Source organism: Macrobrachium nipponense, chromosome 22, assembly GCF_015104395.2.
Source record: "Macrobrachium nipponense isolate FS-2020 chromosome 22, ASM1510439v2, whole genome shotgun sequence".
NCBI classification, from domain to species: domain Eukaryota; kingdom Metazoa; phylum Arthropoda; class Malacostraca; order Decapoda; family Palaemonidae; genus Macrobrachium; species Macrobrachium nipponense.
In genome coordinates this window covers 8962599-8989102 of record NC_087213.1, presented here as the reverse complement: position 1 = coordinate 8989102, position 26504 = coordinate 8962599, and the positions used below count along the sequence as shown (strand labels likewise).

The window sequence follows — 26504 nt, the reverse complement described above, 5'->3', positions numbered from 1 at the left end:
TAACAGTTGGGTTTGTGTACTTTTTCCGGGTACGAAACCATGTTGTCCTTTATTAAACAAATTATTTTTATTAAATGTTTCATAATATTTTTCTTCATTACCTTTCATACACTTTCATTATATGTGATGTCAGACTCACAGGCCTATAATTACTTGCCTCTAGTCTTGATCCACTTTTGAAAGTAGGGGTAATATACGCTAATTTGTGCTCATCATATATCTTGCCTGTATCTACACTTTGTCTTAATAATATTGCAAGTGGCTTTGCGATAGAATGAACTACTTTCTTTAACAAAATAGCAGGAATTCCATCAGGCCCTGCAGCAGCTCCATTTTTAATTTCATTAATAGCCTGCACAATATCAGCTTCATTAATATCTATTGTCAGCTAAATATTCACTATTTTCATCCCTTACTTCTATATCATTATCTTCATTATCTATTCTAGGGGTGAATTCTCTCTTATATCGTTCTGCCAGTATGTTGCAAATTTCCTTTTTTTCATTCGTTAATCTCCCTTCAATTCTCAGAGGGCCTATTTCTATTCTTCTTTTATTCATCTTCTTCGCATATGAGTATAATAGTTTGGGGTTTTGCTTGATATATTTATAGGGTTTTTTCTTCCAAGTCCCGTTTTTCATTTTCTTTTGATTGTATAATCTTTTTTCTGCATTTCTATCTTACTTTTAGTTCTATAACTTTCCATGCATTTTTTTCTTTTTTTTTGCAAGACCTTTTTTCCACTTTCTGATTTTCTGGAACAAGATTCTTCTGTCTCTTGGTATGCATGAATGATGTTTACTTTTCTTCTTCGGTATATATTTTTTCCACTATTATCTCCAATATTTTATATAATATCTCCGTATTTACCCTTATGTCATCACTTACGAAAATGTTATCCCAATCTTTGTTTATTCTTCATTAATTTCTGACCATTTATATTTTTACTGTAGAAGTTGTATTTTCCATATCCTTCCCACTTTTTCATTTCTTGCTTATCTCTATTTTCACTTGCTTTGGAATGAACTGTTAATCTATGACATTATGGTCTGAAATACTCGCATTATAAACTATTATTTCTTTAACATAATCATCTCGTTCACAAATACTAGGTCTAAAGTATTTTCCTTTCTTGTTGGCAGGTGATTTATTTGTTGAATGTTGTATTCTAGTAGCATATCTAATAGCTTTTCAAATTGCCTCTTATCTTCTGCACTACTATTACTCTCTTTTTTATATGTATAAGTACAACCACAATCTCCTATTCGTTCTTTCCATTCTACGAAAGGAAAGTTGAAGTCACCAGATAGGAGAATAGTCCAGTCCTTGTGATTTCTACATATATCATCCAATTTTTCAATTATTAAGTCAAACTCTTTAGTATTAGGAGGTCTATATATTACTATGTTCATCAATTTTTCAGATTCAAATTCTACCGCTATTAGTTCACATTCTGAGTTACTATATTTCTCATATATTTTTCCTTGTTTTTGTCTTTCCCATATATTGCGGTTCCCCCTTGATTCCTATTTTTTCTATCTGATCTATAAGTTTGGAACCCTTTTATTTGATCATCAGTCCCAGTCTCTTGGGAATACCAGGTTTCACTTATATTCATTATATCTATTTTCTTTTCATTTTGGGTTAGTTCTTCTAAGTACTCTATTTTTCTTTTTGAGTTACTCGTAACTAAACCCTGCGCATTCATCACTATGTGGTTTGCGTGTTTTCTCCTTCATTTTAATACTGATAGTAATAAGGATTTTCCCATGTCTCTTTCCTGTTCTGGATGTTGTTCTTTTTTTCATTTCCAGAAATTCTGACATTAAAAATCCAACTTTTCCATAATATTTGATCTTCCTTCATCATAATTATTCATTTGTGTCTGAATCTGCAATTTTCTCCGTTTCTGCAAATATCCTCTTGCATAATAAATACAGTTATTATCTCTTGAGTAGAATTTCGGAGCTGATGCTTTGAAATTCTTTGCTGACACCTCTGCATATCTCATTGGTGGTTTGCTTTTCTCTTTTACCTGATATTCTTGATTTCTCTCTTTATTTGTTTCTTTCTATTTTGGATTTTATTACTTGGTTGGTTATTATTTGATTATGATTCATGGCTACAGGGTGCATATATTTGCATTTTTGTCGAACTTACACCTTTTCCTTCTTTTAGGTTTTTACATATTTTTGGATGCAGATCTCTGCAATCATCCCCATATCCATCTAAGTATGCACATTTACCATATATTTCATAGTTTTGACATATCTTAGGATGTTTGTAGTAACATCTTTCTCCAAATCTGCAATTCCCTCTTTTCAAAAGGTTGCAGATTTGTGTCTTTCTTGTCTATTTTTTCCTCTTTCCCGTCATTGTATAGATCTGGGTAGAGCCTCTTCGGGATTTGCTTTTCTGTTGTCATATCGTAATTATTTCTTCGTAGGTATGCTGCTTATTGCCTCATATGTAGTATCAATGAGTATCTCTGCATCCATACTTTTATCTTGTTCTTTGTTTTCCTTATTTTTTTCTGTCATTTCATTTTTGTTTACTTCTCTTCTGTTTTCCTCTTCTTCTTTTTCTTCTTCTTCTTCCTCTTCCTCTTCTTCTTCATCCTCAACTATTTGTACATTCAATCTTGATTTAATAACATTGTCTATCCATGATAGACATGTTGAACAAAAAATTCTTGTATCTTTTCTCAAATCTTGTATTACCTCAGCACACTGTGGATGGGGTCGGAATGTTGCATGCAGCACATTTTCTGATTAGGTTTTGTGGATTAGACTATGCTATACCAAACCTTACACAGTTTGCATGCTTTTGGCATTCTTTTTCCTAATGCATCAATTAGTATATTCACAGATTCACCTTATTCATTTTCTTTGTCGGAATATGTTGGTTTATGTATATTTTCTTTATGAGTCTCTTGACCAACTTGGATTTTATTTGGAACTTCTTCAATTATTTTTCAAGATGTTTTCATTAGATTTGTTCCAGTTTGAAGGATTATATCCTTCTAATATATCTATGAATGCTTTTGTATCTTTTTGGTTAGGACTGTTGCTGATTTCATAGATGAGAAATGCCAGTTCCCTTCCTGCTACCTCATCGTATTGCGAATCTGCTAGACACGCCAAATTACGCCACCTTTTCCCGCAGTTGGAACTTACTGCCATCTTGTTCTGATTTATAGTATTACACTTAGATAAACTAACTTAGAAGACGCTTTATCCTACTATTTTCACACTAATCTTATCACCGATAGTTCACGAACACTTCTAGATATTTCTCAAATTCTAGTCGTATGTTAAACTTGTGATATCTGTTGATTATTGTGACTTCACGCGGGTACGTCTCACCAAGCAAGATGGCTACTATCACCAAAGACCACTCAGCAGAGACTGACTCCCATATGTCCACTCCCTACCCTACCCCGAAGGGATAGCTCTACCATAACATGAGTGGCTCAAGTGTAAGCAAAACCGCTTGATAGGACTGAGGGCATAACTAGTATGCAATCATCCCCATTCATGTCAATAGAGGGCACACCGGAAAGAATGCCGAGAGTCCTACCGTAGAGGACTATACCTCCCCGGATTCCGCAGGCAAGTCCCCCATAGGTAGTTCCGCCCCGATGGATATTGCTATGAAATCATATCAACATCCTCAGGGTCCAAACATACATCGAGAGGCGGACCAAACCTCTACAGTCTCTGCCATTTGGATCAAGAAAGAAGCCAATGCGCAAGAGCCCAGCCCTGCCCAACCCATAAGAAGGTTTTAGTGAAGAAGGGGGGGACAGCTAGGTTGAGCAACTGAGTTAAAGATAGTAGAAGAGAGGAAACAATTTAAGTAAGAGGAAAATTGAGACTTTTGGATTCGAACTGGGAGATATTTCTCCCAGTTCGAAAGCCCTCTTGCCCGCTATGCATTTTCAGCAGTCAGCTGAAAATGCATAACTTCGTCAAGGCAGTCTCAAATCAAGAGGGCGCCAACCAAGAGCGAAGCACCAGCCAGGCGCGAGGTTCCTGCCAGGCTTCAGGCTTCAGTCGGGAGAGATCCATTTCAAGAAAGCCCTGGTCTTCTTTGAAACATGGAGATCTCCTAAGCACTTCATAAGTGACTGATTCCTTCAAACAGCTGAGAATTAAAGCACAGGAAAGAAGTGCGAGCTTTTGCAAATCATGTTTCTTTACATAACAATATGTCATATAAGACATATTAGCTGTGTTGTACGGTAGAGGCAACTCTGTGTTGACTTCTCATTACACAAAGGATGTCCAAGTTAACCTACGAGAGATCCTTCTCTTTTGGTTTATACGTTTCTGCGGATACGTTACTGGGATAAGGAGCCGACACTGATCCTTAACTTTGAGTTAAAGTTTTTGGAACTTAGTGAAAATTATTGGGGTTTTTGAAAGGAGTGTGTGGATAACTCTTTCCAATTTGAGCGCGAACCCTCGTGGTTAGATCAGGTGATCGGGATCGGTGTTGCGCTCCTTCATAAGGTGTATTGTCATAGAAGTGGTCCAGTACCCATTGACAAAGTCCTTTCAGGCTCTGCCGAGTAAGCGGTTCATATCCCATCGGCAGACCCACAAGATCTCTTAGCCATAGATCACATATCTCGCTAAAGTCTTGAGGTGATGCAGACTACTGGGCAACAGCCACGAAGTCTACCACCTATCAGATAGGAACCAAGGTTTATTTATACCTACAAACATATGTTGTTTACCTGTCTATTCCATGTTAGCTGTCTCTTACCCTCCACCAAAGGGTGTCAATCAGCTATGTATATATCTGACAGGTAAGTTGATTGTATGAAAATGATATTGTTATAATACAATAAAGTTTCATACATACTTACCTGGCAGATATATACGATTAATGGCCCACCCAGCCTCCCCGCGGAGACAGGTGGAAGAGAAAAAATATGAATAGAAAACGGGAATGGTTCCTAATCCTGCCACCCAGGGCAGGACGGTAGATCACCTGACCTACCTGCAGCGTGTGCCGCGAAATTTGAATTTCTGTCGGGGACGACGGAGTCTTAGCTATGTATATATCTGCCAGGTAAGTATGTATGAACTTTATTGTATTATAACAATATCATTTTGTACATACTTACCTGGCAGATATATACGATTGATGGCCCTCCCAGCCTCCCCTCAGGAGACAGGTGGAAGAGAAAAATTCTGACTGGAAAGGGAGATTGGTTCTTACAGCCGCCACCCAGCGGCGGGTAAGGTAGATCACCTGACCTACCTGTCGCGTGTGCCGCGAGTTTTGAATTCTGTCGTGACGTCAGAGACGTAAAGCTAAGTATATATCTGCCAGGTAAGTATGAACAAAACCTTATTGTATACTAAACAATAACATTTTTCAGGTTGCATTATACTCAATGTATTCTGTTGCACTCTCTATTCATTTACTTGGTATCCTACTGATGAGGTATTAGTGAACAATCTCCATACTTTTGTCTGTTTTTGCTCTACTACATTTTTTGCTTTGTTCCGATACGTAATACAAACCATCGGTCCTTTAACAATAGGAAGTAGCTAGCGGCAGCTGGAACGGTCGTAAGCTTCGAACAAGGGGAGAACGGTAGTTAACTGCTTGTCCGACAGTCGCGCGCCGCGCGACTGGGAGGTAAACAAATCACTTTTGCTTTCGGCCGCGGGTGTGAAGGACGTGTTCGTCATCGCTCTCTGCCCGCTTCATCGTTCGTATGCTTTGTTTATATTGTGTTTTCTACTAATGGTTTGTTTAACTTGAAAATGAAACTGTAAGTACACTGTTTTCATTTTCATTACTTAATTATGGACCAACATGGATGAATTGAACCCTTGAATTATGTCTCGGTGCCGAGGGCGGGCGCGCTCGCGCCGAGTCATGTATTTTGGGCGAAAGTGTGTAATTGAAAAATGTAAGTACTCTTTTCATTATATTTTTGCCCTGTGCGTTCGTTACCGAGAGTGTGATTGCGCTCGGCACGAGCCTTTTATTTTGTATAATAGAATGGAATGAAAGTGGATTCGCAATTGCAATATTCTTTCATTTTCATTTATTTATTTGCATGAATTTAATTTGGATCAATTTTCGTTCTTACCCGGGAATTGATCCTTACGTTTTTATGTGAAAGTGAAATCGTGCAGTATTCTGTTTCATTTTCATATATATTTTATGATAGCATCATATTATTTGGATCAAGTTTCCGTTTCTTACCTGGGAATGTCTTTTCCCCTTTAAGTTCTATGAAGTGAATCGCAAGGGCAGTATTCTGTTTCATTTTCATATTACTTTTCACTGCTGTGCGGGGGTAGGGGAAGCGAAGGTCTGCCAGGGAGTCGTCGGAAAGCTCTCCCGCGACTCCCTTGGTATCCGATTCTTCGTCTTCCTTCCTGCCCCCCGCTCAGCTTCTTCGTTGTATTTTATATTTGGGGTCTTCCTTGCGTTCGGGGTGGGGCATGTCTTCCCCCCGTGCGTGAGGGAACCCCTCTTACTAATCTATCTATGTTACCGCAGGTGCTACATCCGTGGGAGACGACCTTGGACAGGTATGGGACCACCGCGGCGGCAGGGCGTGCCTAGCATCCACGGGCTGCTGCAGCGTCTAGCGAGGTCTGGGGCGGTCTCCACTACTACCACGGCCGCTTATGCTGCTCCCCCCCTCCTGGTCTACACTCCCCATGCTGTGTCGGTGACGCCGTCTGCCGCTACTAGGGCCGCCGCCGTACCGAGGGGGTGTTGCGCCGCCGCCTGTTTTCTTCGTGTTGCCTGCCCCAGACTTCCGCTGTTCCAGCAGCTCGCCCCTGGACCGGCCGCCAGTACCCAGGTTCCGCTGGCTGCCGATGATTCTACGAGGCGATCGCTGGGCCTGCCGTACCTGCCGCTGATGTGATTCCCACTGTTGGCTTGGCTGTCCCTTCTGGGTCTACCGCTGCCGCTGTTCCTGCCGCTCCTGAGCTGGTTGCTGTTCCTGTCGCTCCTGGTTTCTGAAGCCTGTCCATGCTGGTCCTGCCCACGGTGTGTCTTCCCAGTCCCAGGTCCTTCCGGACAGGTGCAGTCGGGCCGTGTTGCTTCGGCAATAGCCCCGGCTCCGGCCTGGATGGAGGACCTGACGACTGTCCTGCGTGAGCTGACGAGGAAGAGTAGAAGAGGAGCTGTCATCTTCGTCTTCATCGTCTGCTGCTGCCTCTTCCCCTTCGACTTCTAAGGCCCATAAGCTGAAGAAGAAGAAGGCTGCTTCACCCCCCTAAGAAGTCTCCTTCGGGAACTTCTAAGGGCCCGTCCCACCCCGGCCCCTGGGACGGGGGGTCCTTCTGCTGGTCCTCCTGCTCCTTCGGGAGCGGGGGCCCGTCTCCCCTTCCGTAAGGAAGAGATAGACGGGGACCAGAGGAGTATCGGTTAGCTCTGGTACTTCCTCGCCTGGTGCTAGCGGCGATGCCGCTACGCCAGGTTCCGGCTCGGTCTCTCGTTCGCGAGAGATCCCGAGTGTACGTTCTCCCTCGGGAGACCGTGCAGCCAAGTTTCGGCGCCAGAGTTCGCTCGGCGCCAAGACGCGGCACGGAGCAGAAGGCTGGTGAGAGACGCTCGGGTGACTCTTGCCAGGCCAGCGGCCGCTCTTGCAGCGACCAGCTGGTAACCCGGTTTTCCCCCCTAAGAAGACTCCTTCGGGATCTTCTAGGGCCCGTCTCGCTCAGGCGAGTCGGGGAGCTCTTCTGCTGGTCCTCCTGTTTCCTTCGGGAACGGGGACCCGTCTCTTCCTCTGCAAAGAAGACGACGACGGGGGACCAGAGGTTGTACCAGCCTCGGCTGGTACGTCCTCACTGGTGTTAGCGGTCCTGCCGCTAAATCAGGTTCCGTCTCGGCCACTTCTCGTTCGCGAGAAGTACCGAGTGGACGCTCTTCCACGGGAGAGGGGCCGTCCAGCCAAAGTTTTGACGCCCGAGCTCGCTCGCCGTCAAGACCGCGGCGCGGAGCGAAGACTGGCGAGAGTCGTGCCACGACTCTCGCCAGGCCAGTGGACGCTCTCGCAGCGACCAACTGGCTGCTCGGGTTGACGTGACGGTCGCTGACCAGCCACGGGTTGAGGCGAGGAAGGGGTCCCCGCGGCCGTCGGTACCAGCCACGGCTGGTACCAGCGGCTCGACGCGCCGAGAGGACGCTGGCCGGTCTCGCCGCGACAGAGAGCCTAGCAGGTCACCTGACCGCCGCTCCCATAGGGACCGGGCGGAGACAGTAACCAGCAACAGCTCGCCTGACGCGAGAGATCAGCGTCAACGTTCAAGTCAGAGCCGAGCCACTCGCCCCAGGCGAGCGGCAAGGCTAGGCCTGCTGCTCGATCGCCACCGCGGGTTGACGATCAGCAGCAGCCCTCCAAGCACGCTGGTCCTGCCAGCGAGCTAGGGGGGAGCGTCAGGTCTGCCTCTCCTGTACCTTCAACCTCCTCGGGCTACACCGGGAGGAGCGAGGTACCTACGACCTGATCGCGAGAGGTGCGCCGCTCGCGATCCCGCTATGACGCCGTATGGACCAGGCACGGGTCTAGGACCGACCAGGACATACGCGCAAGTAGCTGGAGGCGACCGTCAGGGGCCTGCCGCTGTTCCTCCTTCTAAAGGAGGAGTATCTCGGGATCTGTTCTTGTTGGAGGGACTGGACGGTCCTACTCCGCAAGACGCGGTTACATCCCGAGATACAGAGGAAGTTGCAGAAAGTCATTAAGCTGATTCGTCAGCATAAAGACCTTGCGGAAGGATTGCCGCTCCCACCAGCAGAGCCCACGTCTCTGCTCGAGTCGTTTTTGGGGCCCGAGAGGGAACCCACCCAAACCGACGGTGGGTCTGCCGCGATCGGAGCTTGCCGATTCTGTCCGAACCAGAGTCTCTCGTCTCCGGACAAGAAGGCTCTCTCAGTTCTGGCCGGTCGATCAAGCTACTTCCACCTCCTCTACTGCGACAGCGGCGTTTCTACGTGTCTTTCGGACGTATTAAATACTCCTTCGGTCCTCCTGAGAGGTTTCGACCTCGACGAGGACTGGAATGAGTCGGAGGACGGTATCGGCTCTCTCCTGTCAGGGTGTCGATCAGCCCAGACGACGTTCACAGTGGCGGCAGACCCTTACCTACAGTGAGAGTTCTTAACCCTCCGCGGGGGGAAAACGTTTTTCTCCTGACGATTCGTTTCCCAGACTCTGAGAGGCCATCCGCCGCAAGGCGATGGCTGTTCCTACTCTTCTCCAACTGCTAGTTCCACTGGGAAGGCGAGCGAGTATCCAATTCCTCCCCCATTCCCTCTCTCCTTACGGCTACGAGGGAAACAGGAGGGATCCTACAGAGATTTCTCTGTAGGATCCCACGTTCGGGACTGCGCTACCGGGGGGGGAGACCTTCGGGTCCTACCTGACGTAAGCCCTGGTCGTTGAGGAGGAATCCTGCCCCACATTCTCGATTTCTACGGGAATCGAGAGGACCACCAGCCGATATCGTTGACGAATTCGGTGGGGGTTTCGCAGACTGCTTAGAATTCTACGGAATTTCTAGCGCATTCAGAGTGTTCGAGTTTTTACGATCTCCAAACACTTACGCGAGACCACGGTCCAAAGTGAGCGAGACGAGAATCCCCGATATGTTACACGATAATCGGGAACCTCGCCTATGCTCGAATTCCTGGAATTTCTAGCATTGGGAAGAAGACTGCTGCTGAAAGAAACTATCTCACAGTAGGCGACCAACCTGGAATAGAGGAGATCGACGGGAATATCCAGTTTGGCTTGAACTATCGTCTTAGTATTCTGTTCACCATTGAAGCTTTCCTTCGAGAAGAACTTCTCCTTCACTCTCTTTGATAGAGAACGAAGGTGGTCGATCTCCAATCCTTATGTTGTTTTCTTGAAGGAAAGAATTTAGGATGGAGATCGTTGTTCAGAATCCTACAAATATACTACGTATATTAACCTCGCGACATGATTCTACTAAGCAGTTGAATTGTCCGAGGGGTAGGCGCATATCCTAGTTAATCTACGGATTGCGACTTATAAGAGAAGTATTCTAATTGAACTGCAACTCGGGGTTGCCTGCAACCTCCCAGGAGTTTTCAGTTTCAATTTTATATACTTATTGTTTTGTCACGACAACACCATTTCAACTTTTATATTTACCGAAATTCGTTTCGCCTAAATTATAATTGCTCGAGCATATCTTTTATGCTCGGTAGTTCTAGCCGAACGCATTCCTTCGTGGAATAATGGATTACCTGGCAACTCAGGATGACGAGTCAGCGAGAGCTCAGGCTCAACTACTGCGTATTGAACTGCCTGATAGCAGCTCAGTATCAGCTGGGCCTCCGAGATTCACGGTCATGTATGTCTCTCTCTCCCTGCTTTGATTGACTACCGAACCATATCTCTGCCCAACAATCATGGACTTAGGTCTCTGATTAACGGGGATTCTCGCAATAATGAAGGACCATCTACTGCTGTGACGCTAGATTCCATCGCCTTCGACATTGTCGAGAATTTTCAACAGAGATATCTCTTGGACTCTTTCATTCTTTCTGTTTACCGCACGGTAACAGAAGTCTGTACAAGTCTCCCGCTGCATCGCACTGCGATAATGCGAATGATTTTGCAGACATACTGAGTTTGTCGTTCAAAATATCTCGTAATTGTAGGTGTACAATTGTTCATTGTTCAACCCGAATTACGAGATGTGTCAGAAGACATCGCCTACTCTCCGACCTGACAGCTCTACTTCCAAATGTTCAGCCCATGAGAAGCAGTTCTTCAGGCGGCTTTCTCCCCTCCCCTGTGTTTTCATTACTGAAGAACGCCCCGCTTTCATTGCAACTACGACTTCTCACCGGACAGCAATGAAATAGCGGTTTAGCGTTTTCAGTCATTTGTAAGCACAGGCTATGAATCTGAGGAATCCTTCTCTCGATTCATCTGTGAAGACGTAGGTTGCATTCAATATCTACCTTCGTCTTCAACTGTACATAGTGTTGTTTTCTCCTTGAGCTGAGATTCTAACAACCATGAGGATGGTTTTACCTTCAGGGACCTTCGTCTCTAGAAGGCAATCGACTTTGCCGGCCTGTGGGCACCTAAATGCCTTAAGAGAATCATCACCTCGCTGTCCGGCATTGGTGACAAACAAATACATTATTTGTTTGGTCTCTCGCATAACCCTTTAAAGGCGAAGGTCACGTGACTTACTCGGATGCTTTGACACTTGCCTCCTACCGAACGCAGTCAGTCGGCAGCTGTCAGAGCGCCCGAGTCAGTTACGAACTACGCTGTTTGACTTAGTTCGGTGTTACAAGCAACCATTACTTCGTTTTAATAGCTTGTCACAGTACCCATACCATTGACACCCACCATGGAGTGTCGGTGTCCTATCCACTACCGAGAACTTCGCTGCATGGGGATAGGTAGGATGCGAGAGGACTTCGTGGCATAAACGAAGGACGCAGACAAAGGACGCCAGTATGGGTACTGGACATCACCGAAGTAGAGAAGAGGGATAGGTCATGCGACTATTTCCTTCTTTTCCTCTGAGGAACTGCATGACTTCTCCTGCGAAGTCAAGCATCCAGGGGATGGGGATCCGTGACGCTAGATTTCGTACCGAACTTCGTAGCGAAGACTCAGAAACCCTTCGGTCCCTGACGATTGGTTCGAGTCGTTCACAATCCCCTCCCTAATGGACTTCACCGCCTTTCGATGCGAAGGAGATGCTGCCTTGTCCCGCAAAGAACTTCTCCGTGGCGCAGGTACTGAAGGCAGGGTCTGGTCAACCAGACCACATGCCCTTCCTTCTACCTTCGGGATATTGCCCACAGGTCCTTGGATCTTTTTCCTTGGGACCCGTGGTGGCTGCTCAACACGTTGTGTAGCGAACCCAGACCCTCGCAGGCTGAACAGCATCGAGGTCCTGGTGTGACCGTAAGAATGGATGAGTGAATGAGAGTGTGACTGGCTCCTCTTCCCATCTTTTTTCTTTTTTCCCCTCTACCTGTGGGTTAGAGGGACACGGTCGGCACCCTGCTGGATAAGAACAAAGATGCAGGTGAGCTACTCAAACAGAGCCCCATCCATCCCTCCCTTCACTAGGGATAGGAGCGTATATCCACCACTTCCTCCCAACAAGGGGGAGGAAGTGGATGCCAGCTTGAGACAACCCATACTTTATGTTGCCTCTTGCAAACAGGAACAAGTTCTTGCTTGCTGGTACGAAGAGATACGCTTGCCTCTCTCTTAGTACTCGGCCCAGAGGTCTGACCATTGATCCTGCGGTGCACACCCCGATCAATCGGACAGAGGCTTGGATCCCTCCCTCGCTCTTACGACCAGGGAGGCATTCCAGGGATGGACGAACACCAGTCTGTTCATCAAAAGACTCAGATTCCTCCCACCAAGAAGTGAGTCTTCCTATTGTTAAAGGACCGATGGTTTGTATTACGTATCGGAACAAATGACAATTTGTCGAAAATTGCATTTTTCCTAACTATACAAACCTGAGGTCCTTTACATATAGTCCCTCCTCATGCCACCCCTCACTCTGCGTATTTTGCATGGGCCAAAAGCAAAAGTGATTTGTTTACCGCGCGACTGTCGGACAAGCAGTTAACTACCGTTCTCCCCTTGTTCGAAGCTTACGACCGTTCCAGCTGCCGCTAGCTTCTTCCTATTGTTAAAGGACCTCGGGTTTGTATAGTTAGGAAAAATGCAATTTTCGACAAATTGTCATTTCAGGATGTACTTTGGATTTGTCTAGAAGAAAGGCATTGAGCCTGTTTTAGGTATCCTCCCCAAAATTGCAGTCAGGTTTTTCTTTCTGTAGAGGTGTAGAGGAAAATCTTATAGCCATTCTAATACCCTAATTGGTATATGAGGCTAAAGATGCAGTCATACCCCTACATACGAAAGTCCCTACGTACGAAAAATCCAGCTTATGAAGGCAAAGATGAAGATTTTCTTGCTTCTGTGTACGAAAATAATTCATGTTGCGAAAAGGTTTATGTACTGTAAAGTCCGAGATTCACCCTGGCCACTGAGAACAATTTTAAATCTCTCGCGCCGCCAACTCGGTAGACTCCCCACCATCCTCCCACTCTCTCATTGGTTCCTGATGCTAGCTACCGCCATAAGATCCTGCTCTCCTATTGGTCAGCATCTGTCCCATCATGCCTCTATGTAAAGGCGTTCCTTGACCATTTCGTTGTGGCAGCGTTATCGTAAGCATCTGGAATTCGTTCGTTCACATAGATTTCATTTGTTTACCTAAATTCATGTTAGTGATTTCGCTTCGTTGTACTGTAAACTACTTTATCGTGTTGCGTGTGAACTTAATTACTTACATTATTAGCCATGGGTCCCAAGAATGTTGCTGAAGTTCACGGAAAGAAGAGGATGCTTTCTATGGAGACAAAGAAGGAGATAATCAAGAAGTGTTAATGTTTCCTGCCATTTGTTAATGAGTTTCATAAAGTTAAGTTTTCATACAATGAACTTACCTGTCAGATATATACATAGCTAAGACTCCGTCGTCCCTGACAGAAATTCAAATTTCGCGCCACTCGCTACCGGTAGGTCAGGTGATCTACCTGCCTGCCCTGGGCGGCAGGACTAGGAACCATTCCCGTTTTCTATCATATTTTCTCTGTCGCCGGTGGTATCAACATTGTTGTTACTACCTCCTGACTGGAATTTGCTTTTCAAGACTTTATTGATCATCTTTATTGGATTTCTTGGTGACGTACTGGATCGTTGTTTTGGCATTCGCTACTGTGGACTGGATTTGGACTTGCTTTTGATTTTTCTAATAGAATGTCTGATTCAAGTGTTAGTGTGAGAGTGTGTGTGAATGTAGGCTGCAAGGTGAGGATACCGAAGGCTTCGGTTGATCCTCACACTGTATGTCGTAAAGTAGGGGGGTTTGACTGTTTCCTTTGGCTAACACCTGTATTTTTGAGTGTGAAAAGTTGGATGCTAATGAATGGAAGACTCTAACTTCTTACTTGAAGAAGTAGAGAGGGATAGGATTAGACGGACTGCACAAAAGAGTGTGAGTACAAGCCTATTGAGCCTTTTTCTGAGTCTAACTCTCCTTTTATTAATGAATATGATTCTCCCTATGTATCTGAATCCTCACAGGCTTTGCATTCGGATTCGGCTTCTGAAATCGCCAATCTGAAGGCTACTCTTCGTAAAATGAAGACAAAGATGGCGGCCATGCAAGGTAAGGCTAGTGATTGTGAATTAACTAATTGAAGTGAGTGTTCCCAGTGTTGTGGAGGGGGCCGTCTGACCGTCCCTTGCGATGCTCCCAGGCCTAGACCTCTTCCAAATCACATACCCAGAGGAGTAGGAAAGTCGAAAGTCGTACGGAGGTTGTGGGGAATCCCCAACGGTCAGGCGTCCCTTCAAAGCAGGTTCTGTTTTGTTACAGTCTGCTCAGGACCGCTCTAATAGAAAGCTCCTACGAGATTGTTTCTCGTCGTCCGTTCTCCTTCACCTAAACGAGGTGGAAGGACTCTGATCTTTCTAGGCCACTGAAAAGGCATTGGAAAGAGCGCGCGTTCGACTCGAGCCCGGAACGCTTCTCGGAGGAAGCTCCTTCTTCTATCAAGAAGCTAAGCTGGTTTCGATTGCCTCCTAGAAACAGTATTTGAGGATCGCACTCCTTCGAGTTCTCCTGCTTCTTCTATTGAAGAGGATGCTGGGGTGGCTTCCAAGAAAGGATATTGCTTGCAGTTTCAAGAGCAGATTGCCTCTTTGGTTTGGAGTTTCTTTCGAGGGATCCCCCTCGCAAGAGGACGCTAGACTTCCTATTTTAAGAAGTCTCGTCTTCTTCACCAGCCAGAGTGAAGCGTCCGCCAGGCATGGGACGTCTTCCAGGCGCGAGAGTCGTACAAACGTCAGGATCTATCCGAGCGAGTTGCTCTAGATCAGGATACACTCAGGCGGTGAGGCGCCAGCCAGGCGCGAGGCGCCAGTTAGGCGCGAGGATTCAGCCAAGCGCGAGGCGCCAGCCAAGCGCGAGGCGCCAGGCCAGGCGCGAGGAGTCAACATTGCGTGAGGCGCAGACAAGCGCGAGACGTCAGCCAAGCGCGAGGCGCAGACAAGCGCGAGGCGCCAGCCAAGCGTGAGGAGCTTTTCAGGCGCGAGAAAGTCAAGCAGACGCGAGACTTCTTTTAGACGTGAGAGAGAGAGTCGGTTCACTCTATGAGCCCTCTCCTAGTAGGAGTTTGTCACCAGTAGAGAGAGAACGGGATGAAGATCCTCTCGTTTTTCAGGCCGATTCTCCACAAGTGTGAAGGAGATTCGGAAGAGAGGGTGACGGTAGAGAAGGAGTCTCGAACTATAAAGTTCTGACTGACCCTTCCTTCTTTTACGGGAATACGGAGATTCTTTAACTCCTGCCATCTCCTCCTTCGCCTCGATCACTGTTTTCGAGTGCGATTGTGCCTAAGTCTTCGTCAGTCTTGAAGATGAGACCTACGATCTCTATGAAGAAGAGCGCTTCAGTCCTTAGACAAATGGATGTTGTCTAAGAAGGATCTGGTCAGAACCACCTTCTGTATGCCTCCAGCCATACTTTCTGGCAAGAGAGGTTTCTGGTACCGAACTGGGAGAAACATGGGCCTTTCTCTCCAGCGGCAGCCGAAGCGGACTTTTCAACCTTGGTTGACTCGTCAAGGAGACACGCTTTGAATGGAGCTCGCGTGTCTTGGGCGATTTCGGAGACGGATCATCTCCTCAAGGGACTCTTCCATATTTTGAAGTGTTTAAATTTCCTAGACTGGTCCCTTGGGGTGATGTCTAAGAAAGCTCATGACTCGGATGGTCTAGACCCCCAAGTCATTCTGAGTATTCTTGCTTGTATTGACAAGGCGGTACAAGACGGATCAGGAGAAATCTCCTCTCTTTTCGGAGCAGTACCCCTTAAGAAGAGGGGAGTATTTTTAGTTCCTTCCTAACCAAGGCAGTTTCTCCCTCACAGAGAGCAGCCCTGGTTTTCGCTCCCATGTCTGACTTCCTGTTTCCTTCTCAGTTTAGTGAAGGACATTTCCCGATCACTGACTGAGAAGGCGACTCAGGATCTTTCTCCTGCAACTGCAAGGAAGAAGAGACCATTTCAGTTGACAAGAAAGGACCGACTTCTACGGTTCAGCCCTTTCGAGGAGGCCCTCTCTCCAGAGCTACCTCTAAGAGAAGAGGTCTTGAGAGGAGAGGTAAGGCCTCCTTCCCGTCCCTTTAAAGAAAGGGAAGTGAGACAGACAGCCTCCAAACACTAGTGGGGGCCAGGCTTCTCGCAATTTGCAGACGCCTGGTCACTCATAAACTCGGACGCCTCTTCCATGTCCATAATCAGGAAGGGATATCTTATCCCCTTCCAAGACAGTCCTCCCCTAAGACCATGTCGCGGGAATGTCAGCCTATACAGGAACCCTGTACGAGGATACTCTTCGACTGATGGTGAATCAAATGTGGGACAAAAGAGCTATAGAATTGGTTCTAGAGCAAAACTCTCCGGGGTTTTACAATCGGCTTTTCCTGGTTGCGAAAGCCTCGGGGGGCTGGAGACCAGTTCTAGATGTCAGCGCATCTGAACAATTTCGTTCTAAAGGAAAGGAAAGTTTCTCTATGGAGACTTCGGCCTCAGTCCTGGCGGCTTTACGTCAGGGAGATTGGATGGTGTCGCTGGATCTCCAGGACGCCATTTTTCATGTCCCGATTCACCCTTCGTCGAAGAAGTACCTCCGTTTCATGATGGGGGAAGGATCTTTCAGTTCAGGGCCTTGTGTTTCGGCTGTCCACAGCTCCTCAGGTCTTCACAAACCTGATGAGGAATGTGGCGAGGTTTCTTCACCTCAAAGGCGTCAACATCTCTCTATATTTGGACGATTGGCTCATCAGGGCCAGAACAGAGAGACAGTGTTTGGAGGACCTTTCTTTGACCCTAGACCTGATAAAGGCGTTGGGACTACTCGTGAACCTCGAGAAGTCACAGCTGATTCCTAGACAGAACTTGGTCTATCTGGGGATTCAGATGGATTCTCGGGGTTTTCGAGTATTTCCTTCGCAAGAGAGAATCGTGAGAGGCTTGGAAAAAGTCTCTCTCTTCTTAGGGAAAGAACGGACTCGGCGAGGGAATGGTTAAGCCTGCTAGGCACCCTTTCCTCGCTCGAACAGTTCTTTCCTCTAGGAAGACTACATCTTCGCCCTCTTCAGTTTTTCCTAAGGAGATCTTAGAACTGGAAGACGGGACTTCTCTCCGACAGTTTTCTCCTTCCAATGGAGATGAAACCACACCTGCAATGGTGGTTGTCCCCTCTAAAAGAGAACAAGGGAATTTCTCTGGAAGTTCTGAACCCAAGCCGAGTGTTGTATTCCGACGCATCGGAGAAGGGTTGGGGTAGCAACTCTAGGACCGAGAGAAGTGTCAGGCACCATGGAGAGCAGCACAGGTGTCCTGGCACATAAATTGCAAAGAACTTCTAGCAGTTCACTTGGCGCTAAAGTTCTTCGAACCCTTTGTGACGAACAGTGTGGTCCAAGTGAATGTGGACAACACTACAGCCCTGTCCTACATCGGAAGCAAGGAGGAACACGCACTCAGTGTCGCGCTTTACGAGATAGCAAGAGATCTGCTAATTTGGTCCTCACAAAGAAACATCTCCCTCCTGACAAGATTTGTTCAGGGGACGAGAAACGTCAGGGCGGACAGACTGAGGCAGGAGAAGCCAGGTCCTTCACACAGAATGGACTCTTCATTCAGAGGTGTGTCAAGAGTCTTTGGGATCTTTGGGGCACTCCTCACGTAGATCTGTTCGTCACATTCCTTTCCAAAAGGCTGGAAGTCTTTTGTTCAGTGGTGGAAGACCCAAGAGCTCTCGTGGTCGACGCCCTTCCTGCGTGGGACTGGTCTTCATGTGGACGTGTACGCTTTCCCCCCTTTCAAAATCCTGGGACAAGTGTTGAGAAAGTTCGTAGCGTCCAACGGGACAAGGATGACCCTGATAGCCCCGTTTTGGCCAGCACAAGATTGGTTTGCAGAGGTGCTGGAGTGGACAGTAGACTTCCCAAGATCCCTTCCAAAAAGGATGGATCTTCTCAGACAGCCACACTTCGAGAGGTTTCATCAAAACCTCCCCGCTCTCGCGCTGACTGCCTTTCGACTATCGAAAGACTTGTCAGAGCGAGGGGGTTTTCTCGCGAAGCTGCAAGCGCTATCCGCTAGAGCCCGCAGAGCTTCCACTAGACGAGTCTATCAGTCGAAGTGGGAGGTATTCAGAAGGTGGTGTAAGTCTAAGAAGTTGTCCTCCTCCAGTACCTCTATAACCGAAATCGCTGATTTTCCTTTGTTCTTGAGAGAGGTCTCTCATTTGTCTGTATCGACGATCAAAGGATACAGGAGCATGCTTTCGGCAGTATTTAGAACAGAGGCCTAGACATTGCTGAGAATAAAGATCTGCACGACTTGATTAGATCGTTTGAAACGACAAAATCGAAGGAACTAACTCCTCCCAGCTGGAACCTGGACGTAGTTCTCAAGTTCCTTTCGTCTGACAGATTTGAGCCTCCCCACGTAGCTTCGTTCAGGGATATAACAAGAAAATGCTTGTTTCTCCTATCTTTGGCGACAGCCAAAAGAGTTGGCGAACTTCATGCCCTAGAAGATGAAGTGGCTTTAACAAAGACTCGGCCTTTTGCTCGTTTAGAACTCTTTTCTAGCGAAGAATTGAAAAATCCATCGAATCCCTGGCCAAGAGATTCGAGATCAAAGGCTTATCGAGTCTAGTAGGGAGAGAAACAGAGAGGTCTCTTTGACCCGGTAAGAGCCTTGAAGTTCTTCTTACAAAGAAAGAAACAAATGAGAGGCTCTAGACAAAGTCTTTGGTGTTCGATTAAGGACCCCACAAGAATCATGTCTCAAGAACGCATTAGCTTTCTTCATTAGGAGCGTCATTACGGATGCTCACAAGTTCTGTCCTGACGACTCATGAGCTTTTTAAGAGTAAAGCCCATGAATTTAGAGCAGTGGCGACGTCTCTCTCTTTTCAGAAGAATATGTCGTTAAAGAAAATCATTGACACGACATATTGGAGGTGCAATTCAGTTTTTTGCATCTCACTATCTTAAAGACGTTCGCGTGACCTACGAGAAATGTTTTTCTCTGGGACCTTTGTATCGGCGGATACAATACTGGGTACTGGGGAGCAAACACCAATCTTTAAATTTTGGTACATACCTTCTACTAGATATGTTCTAGATTTCTGCTGACAAAGAGGGCTCGGTGCTGCACTGGCAGCCAGTCACTGTTGTTCAGTAAGGAACTCTTGTGATCATCTTTTAGGGGAGTATTAAAATTTTTTTTTGAGAATTTTTTGTATGAATGCGTTTCGTTTCGAGTTATGGGTTGTTTGTAATGAGTTCGGGGATAACTCAGAACAATTCTATATACTAACATGGTGGTTAGGATCAGGTGGTCGGGATTGGTTATGCTCCTTCACAAGGTGTGTTGTCATTGAAGTGGTCCAGTACCCATTGACAAAGTCCTTTTAGGCTCTGCCGAGTAAGCGGTTCTTATACCCATCGACAGACCCACAAGAACTCTAGCCATAGATCTAATATCTCGCTAAAGTCTTGAGGTGATGCAGACTACCGGGCTACAGCCACGAAGTCTCCCACCTATCAGGTAGGAACCAAGGTTTTTCTTATATACCTACAACATATGTTGTTTACCTGTCTATTCCATATTAGCTGTCTCTGACCCTCCACCAAAGGGTGCCAATCAGCTATGTATATATCTGACAGGTAAGTTCATTGTATGAAAATGATATTGTTATAATACAATAAAGTTTCATACATACTTACCTGGCAGATATATACGATTAATGGCCCACCCAGCCTCCCCGCAGGAGACAGGTGGAAGAGAGAAAATATGATAGAAAACGGGAATGGTTCCTAGTCCTGCCGCCCAGGGCAGGCAGGTAGATCACCTGACCTACCGGTAGCGAGTGGCGCGAAATTTGAATTTCTGTCGGGGACGACGGAGTCTTAGCTATGTATATATCTGCCAGGTAAGTATGTATGAAACTTTATTGTATTATAACAATATCATGTTCATGTTTTCTGCCGTTTGTCCTCCTCCTCTGTCGCTACTTTCGGACATCTCCTCACTTGAAAGGTAAGGTTCCACATTTTACTACATACATACGTACATGTACGTACACTATTTCTCGTACCCTGTACACTAATACACTTTATATACAGGTACAGTCACGGTTAGGTTAGGTATTGAATGGTCCAAATTGTTGTATATCACTGTTTATTGGTCAATTTAGCTTTATTATAAAATTTACTGTGGTGTTTTTGTAGGGCTTGGAACGAATCAGGCAATTTACATGTAAAACATAGTTCTAGATACGAAAAAATCAGGTTACGAAGGCTGCTTCGGAACGGATTAATTTCATAACCTGAGGCACTACTGTATAAGAAAAACACTGCCAATTACTCCAGGAAATTGTTCAATAGAATACTAAAAAGCTTGCTTCAAAACATTTTAAGCCTTCTACTGCCATTTATACACTACATCTGTCTAATAATAATTTATAAAAAAAAAAAAAAAAAAGCAGTGGTACCTTGACATACGAAAGCCTCAACTTAGGAAAAACTCGAGATACGAAAGCAAATACGAAGATTTTTTTTGCTCTACATACAAAAATTGTTCAAGATACGAAAGGTTGTTGCTGTAAAGTCCCGAGATTCACCCGGACCACCGATAACAATTTTAAAACTTGCGCGCCGCCAACTTAGTAGACTCGCCACCATCCTCCCGCTCTCCCATTGGTTCCTGATGCTAGTCACCGCCATAAGATCCTGCTCTCCTATTGGTCAGCATCTCTCCCATGATCCCATCATGCATCTACGTAGCAGCGTGCTTTTTCGGCCACTTGGCGGCATCATCGGTATCATAAGCACGATGAATTAGTTTGTTCTATTCGATTTCATTTATTAACGTAAATTCGTTAGCGATTTCGTTGTAGTATTACTTTATTGTGCTGTGTGAGAACTTTACTACATACGTACTATACGTACTACATAATTTAATTACGTACAGTATATACGTTGTCATGGGTCCCAAGAAAGTTGAAATAGGAAAGAAGAGGATGCTTTCTTTGGAGACAAAAATGGAGATAATAAAAAAGTATGAAGCTCACCAATGAATACAACCGAAATCCGTCGACAATAGGCACCATCCTTAAGCAGAAGGATGCCATCAAAGCAGCTACACCTTCCAAGGGCGTGACTATTTTGTCTAGCAAGAGGAGCCACGTGCACGATGAGATGGAACGGCTACTTCTTGTCTGGATAAAAGACAAAGAAATCGCTGGCGATACGATAACCGAGACGGCAATCTCCCACAAGGCCAGCGCTATATTTTCGGCGATTTGATTGCCCAGGCCGAAGACGACACAGGAGAAGGGACATAAACGCCAACCCCAGAGTTCAAGGCTTCTCATGGGTGGTTCGAAAAATTCCGTAAACGGACTGGTATCCATTCGGTGGTGCGGCATGGGGAGGCGGCCAGCTCGGACACGAAAGCGGCCGAAGCCTTTATTAAGACGTTCAACGAGATGACAAATCAAGGAAGGCTACAGTTCTCAGGAAGTCTTCAACTGTAATGAGACTGGCCTTTTTTGGAAAAAAAATGCCTCATCGGACGTACATCACGCAGGAAGAGAAAAAGCTACCCGGGCATAAGCCTATAAAAGACATGCTTACACTCGCACTTTGTTCGAACACCAGTGGGGATTGCAAGATGAAGCCCCTACTTGTCTATCATTCGGAGACTCCTCGAGCCTTCAAGGCCCACAAAGTGCTAAAGGAGAAGCTTCCAGTGATGTGGAGGGCTAATGCGAAAGCCTGGGTAATGAGACTTTTGTTCACGGAGTGGGTAAATCTGTGTTTCGGCCCGACAGTGAAGAAATTCTTAGAAGAGAAGCGCCTCCCTCTGAAATGTCTGCTGTTGTTGGACAATGCCCCTGTTCACCCTCCTGGCCTCGAGGAAGATATCCTAGCGGAGTATTCGTTTATCGAGGTTCTTTATCTTCCGCCTAACACCACCCCTTTCCTCCAGCCCATGGACCAGCAAGTGATATTGAACTTCAAGAAGCTGTATATGAAACATCTTTTCAAGAGATGTTTCGACATCACCAATACCACAAACCTCACCTTGCGTGAATTTTGGAGGGAGCATTTCGATGTTGTGATATGCATCCGACTCATCGATCAAGCTTGGCAGGAGGTTTCGAGGCGAACCTTGAATTCTTCGTGGAGGAAACTCTGGCCTGATGCCGTATCCGCCCGAGTCTTCGAGGGATTCGACGTGGGCGAAGATTCAGGAACAGTTGACGATCCTGAAACTGTTTTGCAACCAGATCTTGACGAGATTGTTGCACTCGGCAAGTCCATGGGGCTGGTCGTCGACGAGGACAACATCAATGACCTTCTCGAGGAGCACCAAGAGGAGCTTACGACGGATGATCTGAAGGAGTTGGAGGCCATGCAACATAATGTCGTTCAAGAAGAGTTCTCTAGCAGCAACGAGGAGGAGGAGGACGACCCTATGACAACCGCAGAAATTAAGGATGCTCTAGCTGCTTTTCATAAGGTGCAATCATTTGTAGAAAAGACACACCCCGAAAAGGCTTACACGGGTCGTATGCTTGCGCAGTTCGATGACGTTTGCCCGAGTCGTTTCAGGAACATTGTGAACAGTAGGCAGAAGAAATCTTCCTTGGATAGTTATTTTTTAAAGAGGCCTTTAGTAGGAGTAAGGAAAAAGGAAGATCCAATTGAAAGTGGTAAAGAAATTGAAAAAAAAAAATCGTAAAGTATAAAAAAGCAAAAGAAAATGTAAAAATCAAAAAAAGAAAAAAAAAATTTAATTTTAAGATTTTTGTAAAGTTAAGTGCTACAGTTTTGTTAATGTGTTTTGTAAAGTTTAGTTTATGTTTCCTGGCATTTTTTAATGTGTTTCGTAAAGTTAAGTGTACATACTATAAGAAGTTTTCTGCTGTTTGTCCTCCTCCTCTGTCGCCACTTTCGGAGATAGCCTCACTCGAAAGGTAAGGTTCCACATTTTACTACATATGTACATGTGTACGTACAGTATTTCTTGTATACCATGTACACTAATACACTTTATTTACAGGTACGCACATATTAGTACTAGTACGTATTAAGTTAGGTATTGAATGATCCAAATTGTTGTAGTATTTCATTGTTTATTGGTCAATTTAGCTTTATTATCAAATTTACTGGGGTGTTTTTGTAGGGCTTGGAATGGATTAGCCATGTTACATGTAAAATGCGGTTCAAGATACGAAAAGCTCATGATACGAAAGCCGCCTTGGAACAGATTAATTTAGTATCTCGAGGTACCACTGTATCAAATACACACATATCACAATATCACACAGAAACAAACAAAAAAAAAACAATGAAAAACCAGAATGCCAAGGCATAAATTGGGCAGGAAGAGCAAAAACAACTGGCTTCTTGGCAAGAAAGGCAGCGCCGTCTTGCTTGTAAGGCAGTTAAGAGAGAACTGATGCGTCACAGCATACGTTGGGAGGAAGCCAGGTCAGGTTCTGCCCACCTCCTTCCCCATTGGCTATCTCCTGTTGCCACCAAAACCTAGCACTGTTAATAACTGGACTCCAGCTAGGCACTAGAGGAGAAATTCCCTTACGGTAAGACCTCAGGTTTGTTAGTTATTAAAAAACAAAATGGTTTAAATTTTGTCATTTAAATTAACCTGAGGCTTTTGAAGAAAAAACTGCTGTCATTATTTACAATTTGCACAGCAGCATTAAAACCAGGACTCGTGGGCACAAGGCAAGCTCATTCAAGAAGCTGGACCAATGTACTTGATTAGTATTTGAGGATTATGTGGTGATGTCTATTATATTCACTCAGTGACGATATCCAATGAAATGTCATCAGCTGAGTGGCAAGTTGGTAGTATGAAAGATGTCCAACCTGACTACGATAAATCCTTAGCTACTGTGTATGTATACAATTAAGTTCCAATTACTTTTGTGTATCTGCAATACTTTATCCTGCAGCTGAAATTAATTTCTGTGAGGAATGGAATGAAATATAAAATTTAGTCCAAAGACCAAGTGCTTGAACCTATGATATCATTCAGCACTGAAAGGGAAATGGAAAGTACGTAAATAGGTTTAAAGGTGTAACAGGGAAAAACCTTACAGTTGCACACAGTTGCACTGTGAAACAATCTTTAAGAGAGGGTGGAAAGTAAGCTGGAAAAAAGAGAATATGAACAGAGGTACAGTAATAGGAATGAAGGGGATTGCAGTCAGGGACTGAAGGGATGCTGCAAAGAACCTTAAGTAAGCCGACAGTGCCCTGTGTGAGGTGCACTGACAGCACTGTCCTCCTCCAGGGATATCTGTAACAATTCTCTGTGTGTAACACTTTTTGTATTGGATTAATTTATTAATACACTTTTCTTATTGGATTAAGTAATGATTGATAGGATCTGGATGACTGGCTTTGGCAATGAGAGTTACAATATGCCAATTTTAATCAGTGTGTTATTGTTATCCTTGTGTTTATTATTTTTTATTAAGTGTGTTATTGTTATCCTTGTGTTTATTATTTTTCATTACAGATAATTTGTTCTTGGGTAGTTGATAGTTTACCACTTTTTCTGTGTATTGACTGAAGCTAAAAGTTTTTTTTCTTTCTCACTGCAAATAAAATCTGGTGAAATTATTGTATAGTACAACAAAACAGTAGTGAATTTTAAAACAACTTATGTTGCAATTGCAGGAATGTATCCTGTTAGTAGGCTCAGTGTGCATAAAATGTTTTCTGCTAAAATAATTGGTTGTATTGCACTCCTGATAAATATTTCAGATTGATATGGAGGAAGAAAGGGAGGTAAAGTCTGAGGATGCATTATCTTTAGCAAATTTTTATAATATAAAGTACATAGAAACCAGCTCTGTAAAAGGGATAAATGTCGAAGAAGCATTCAGAAGCATCACACAGGAAGTCTATGATAAGGTGAGTGTTGATTGTTGCTTTTGAATAAACATAGGAATTCAAGAAACTGATGTATGTCTAGGTTTTTTCTTTTACAGCAAGTTGTAAATTTAATTGAGAAGACTGTTCAACAGTAGACAGTTAGATTGCAAAAAAATGCAAGTAAACACTGTTAGATTACAAAACAAAATAAAAAGACTGAAATGCAATAAAAGGGTAGCAAAAGGAAAAGAGCAAATAGTGACAGCAGCAGTATCTACAAGCAGAGCAAACAATGAAGTATAAATAAAATATTTTTTTATAGTTTAGCTGCCGTTTGTCCTCAAAGGACCATGAGAGTGTAACTCCTTTGAAGACTCACAGCAACTACCAGAATCAGGTTTTTCTTCATCAAAACATCTTTTCATATAGGTAACTTGCCAAGTAATTATTTAGCTATAGTTGTCACTAGCACAGCAATCCCAAATAAAAAAAAAAAAATTGCATTAGTGACTAGCCCTGACCTCTGTTGGGTTATGTGGTAATGACTTACTCTAGCAGGCTTAATTCCATTTTCTGCCACGCTTATAACAACGAGGGACCTGATCTCTGAGGCACATTCTCGGATCCAGGAAGACACTTTTCCTGCATTCAAAGTAAAAGCGCATGAAGTCTGACAAGTCACTACCTCTCGCCTTCAAGCATAATTTATCCCCTTAGGCCATTCTTCAGTCGACCTTTTGGAGGTGTAAATCAATTTTTTCATTTCACTACTTAAAAGAAGTGGAAACAGTGTTTGAAAATTGCACAACCCTCAGGCCGTTATCATTGGCTGGCAAGGTAATGGGGGAAGAAGCACAGGAGAGATTCTTTCTGTTTTCGCCTTGATGTAGGGTGTTGAGTTTTTGGGTAGTCTTTGGGTACCTTGTACCTTAAGTGCCCACCAATCTTTATGGATGGGTAGTGGTTTTATTGTCAGTGTAGGTGAAAGCATTGTATGGTGTTCAAATTACTGGTACTGTCCCCAGGGCAAAGGAACATTTTTAGGTACGTCTTGCGATCAGGCTGATCCTCCGTTGCAAGACTCCCACTGATGTAGAGGCGACCCTTGGCTCAACCACCACGCCACTACACTAGGATGAGCACCAACCAGAGGCAGTATTCACTGCAGTAGCTCTCTTAAAAAGTAAGAAAATGATAAGCACTGTTTCATTGCTAGCCATCCTTTCTATTTTCAAAGTCATTATCACACTTAATGTTTTGGAGTATATGTATAGGCAGTCCCCAGTTATAGGCGATCCAGTTTTTAGCACCTGTTTAGCAATGACAATAACTGGATTTTCGCCACCAATATGCACCGAGCCACACATAACACTGGTGCTGATAATTGGAAATGAGCACTGTTATTGGTGATTTTTGGTTATTGTAA

General features: G+C 44.8%; 1 protein-coding gene across 1 annotated transcript in view; it reads left to right on the top strand.

The window, feature by feature from the left end:
* The window catches only part of LOC135198859 (ras-related protein Rab-39A-like), a 46044-nt gene that overhangs the window by 2962 nt on the left and 16578 nt on the right, over window positions 1-26504 (top strand). The window contains exon 2 of the mRNA XM_064226832.1: window positions 24968-25117. Within this exon, the coding sequence (XP_064082902.1) occupies window positions 24968-25117 (150 nt within the window). The remainder of the gene's footprint in view (window positions 1-24967; window positions 25118-26504) is intronic.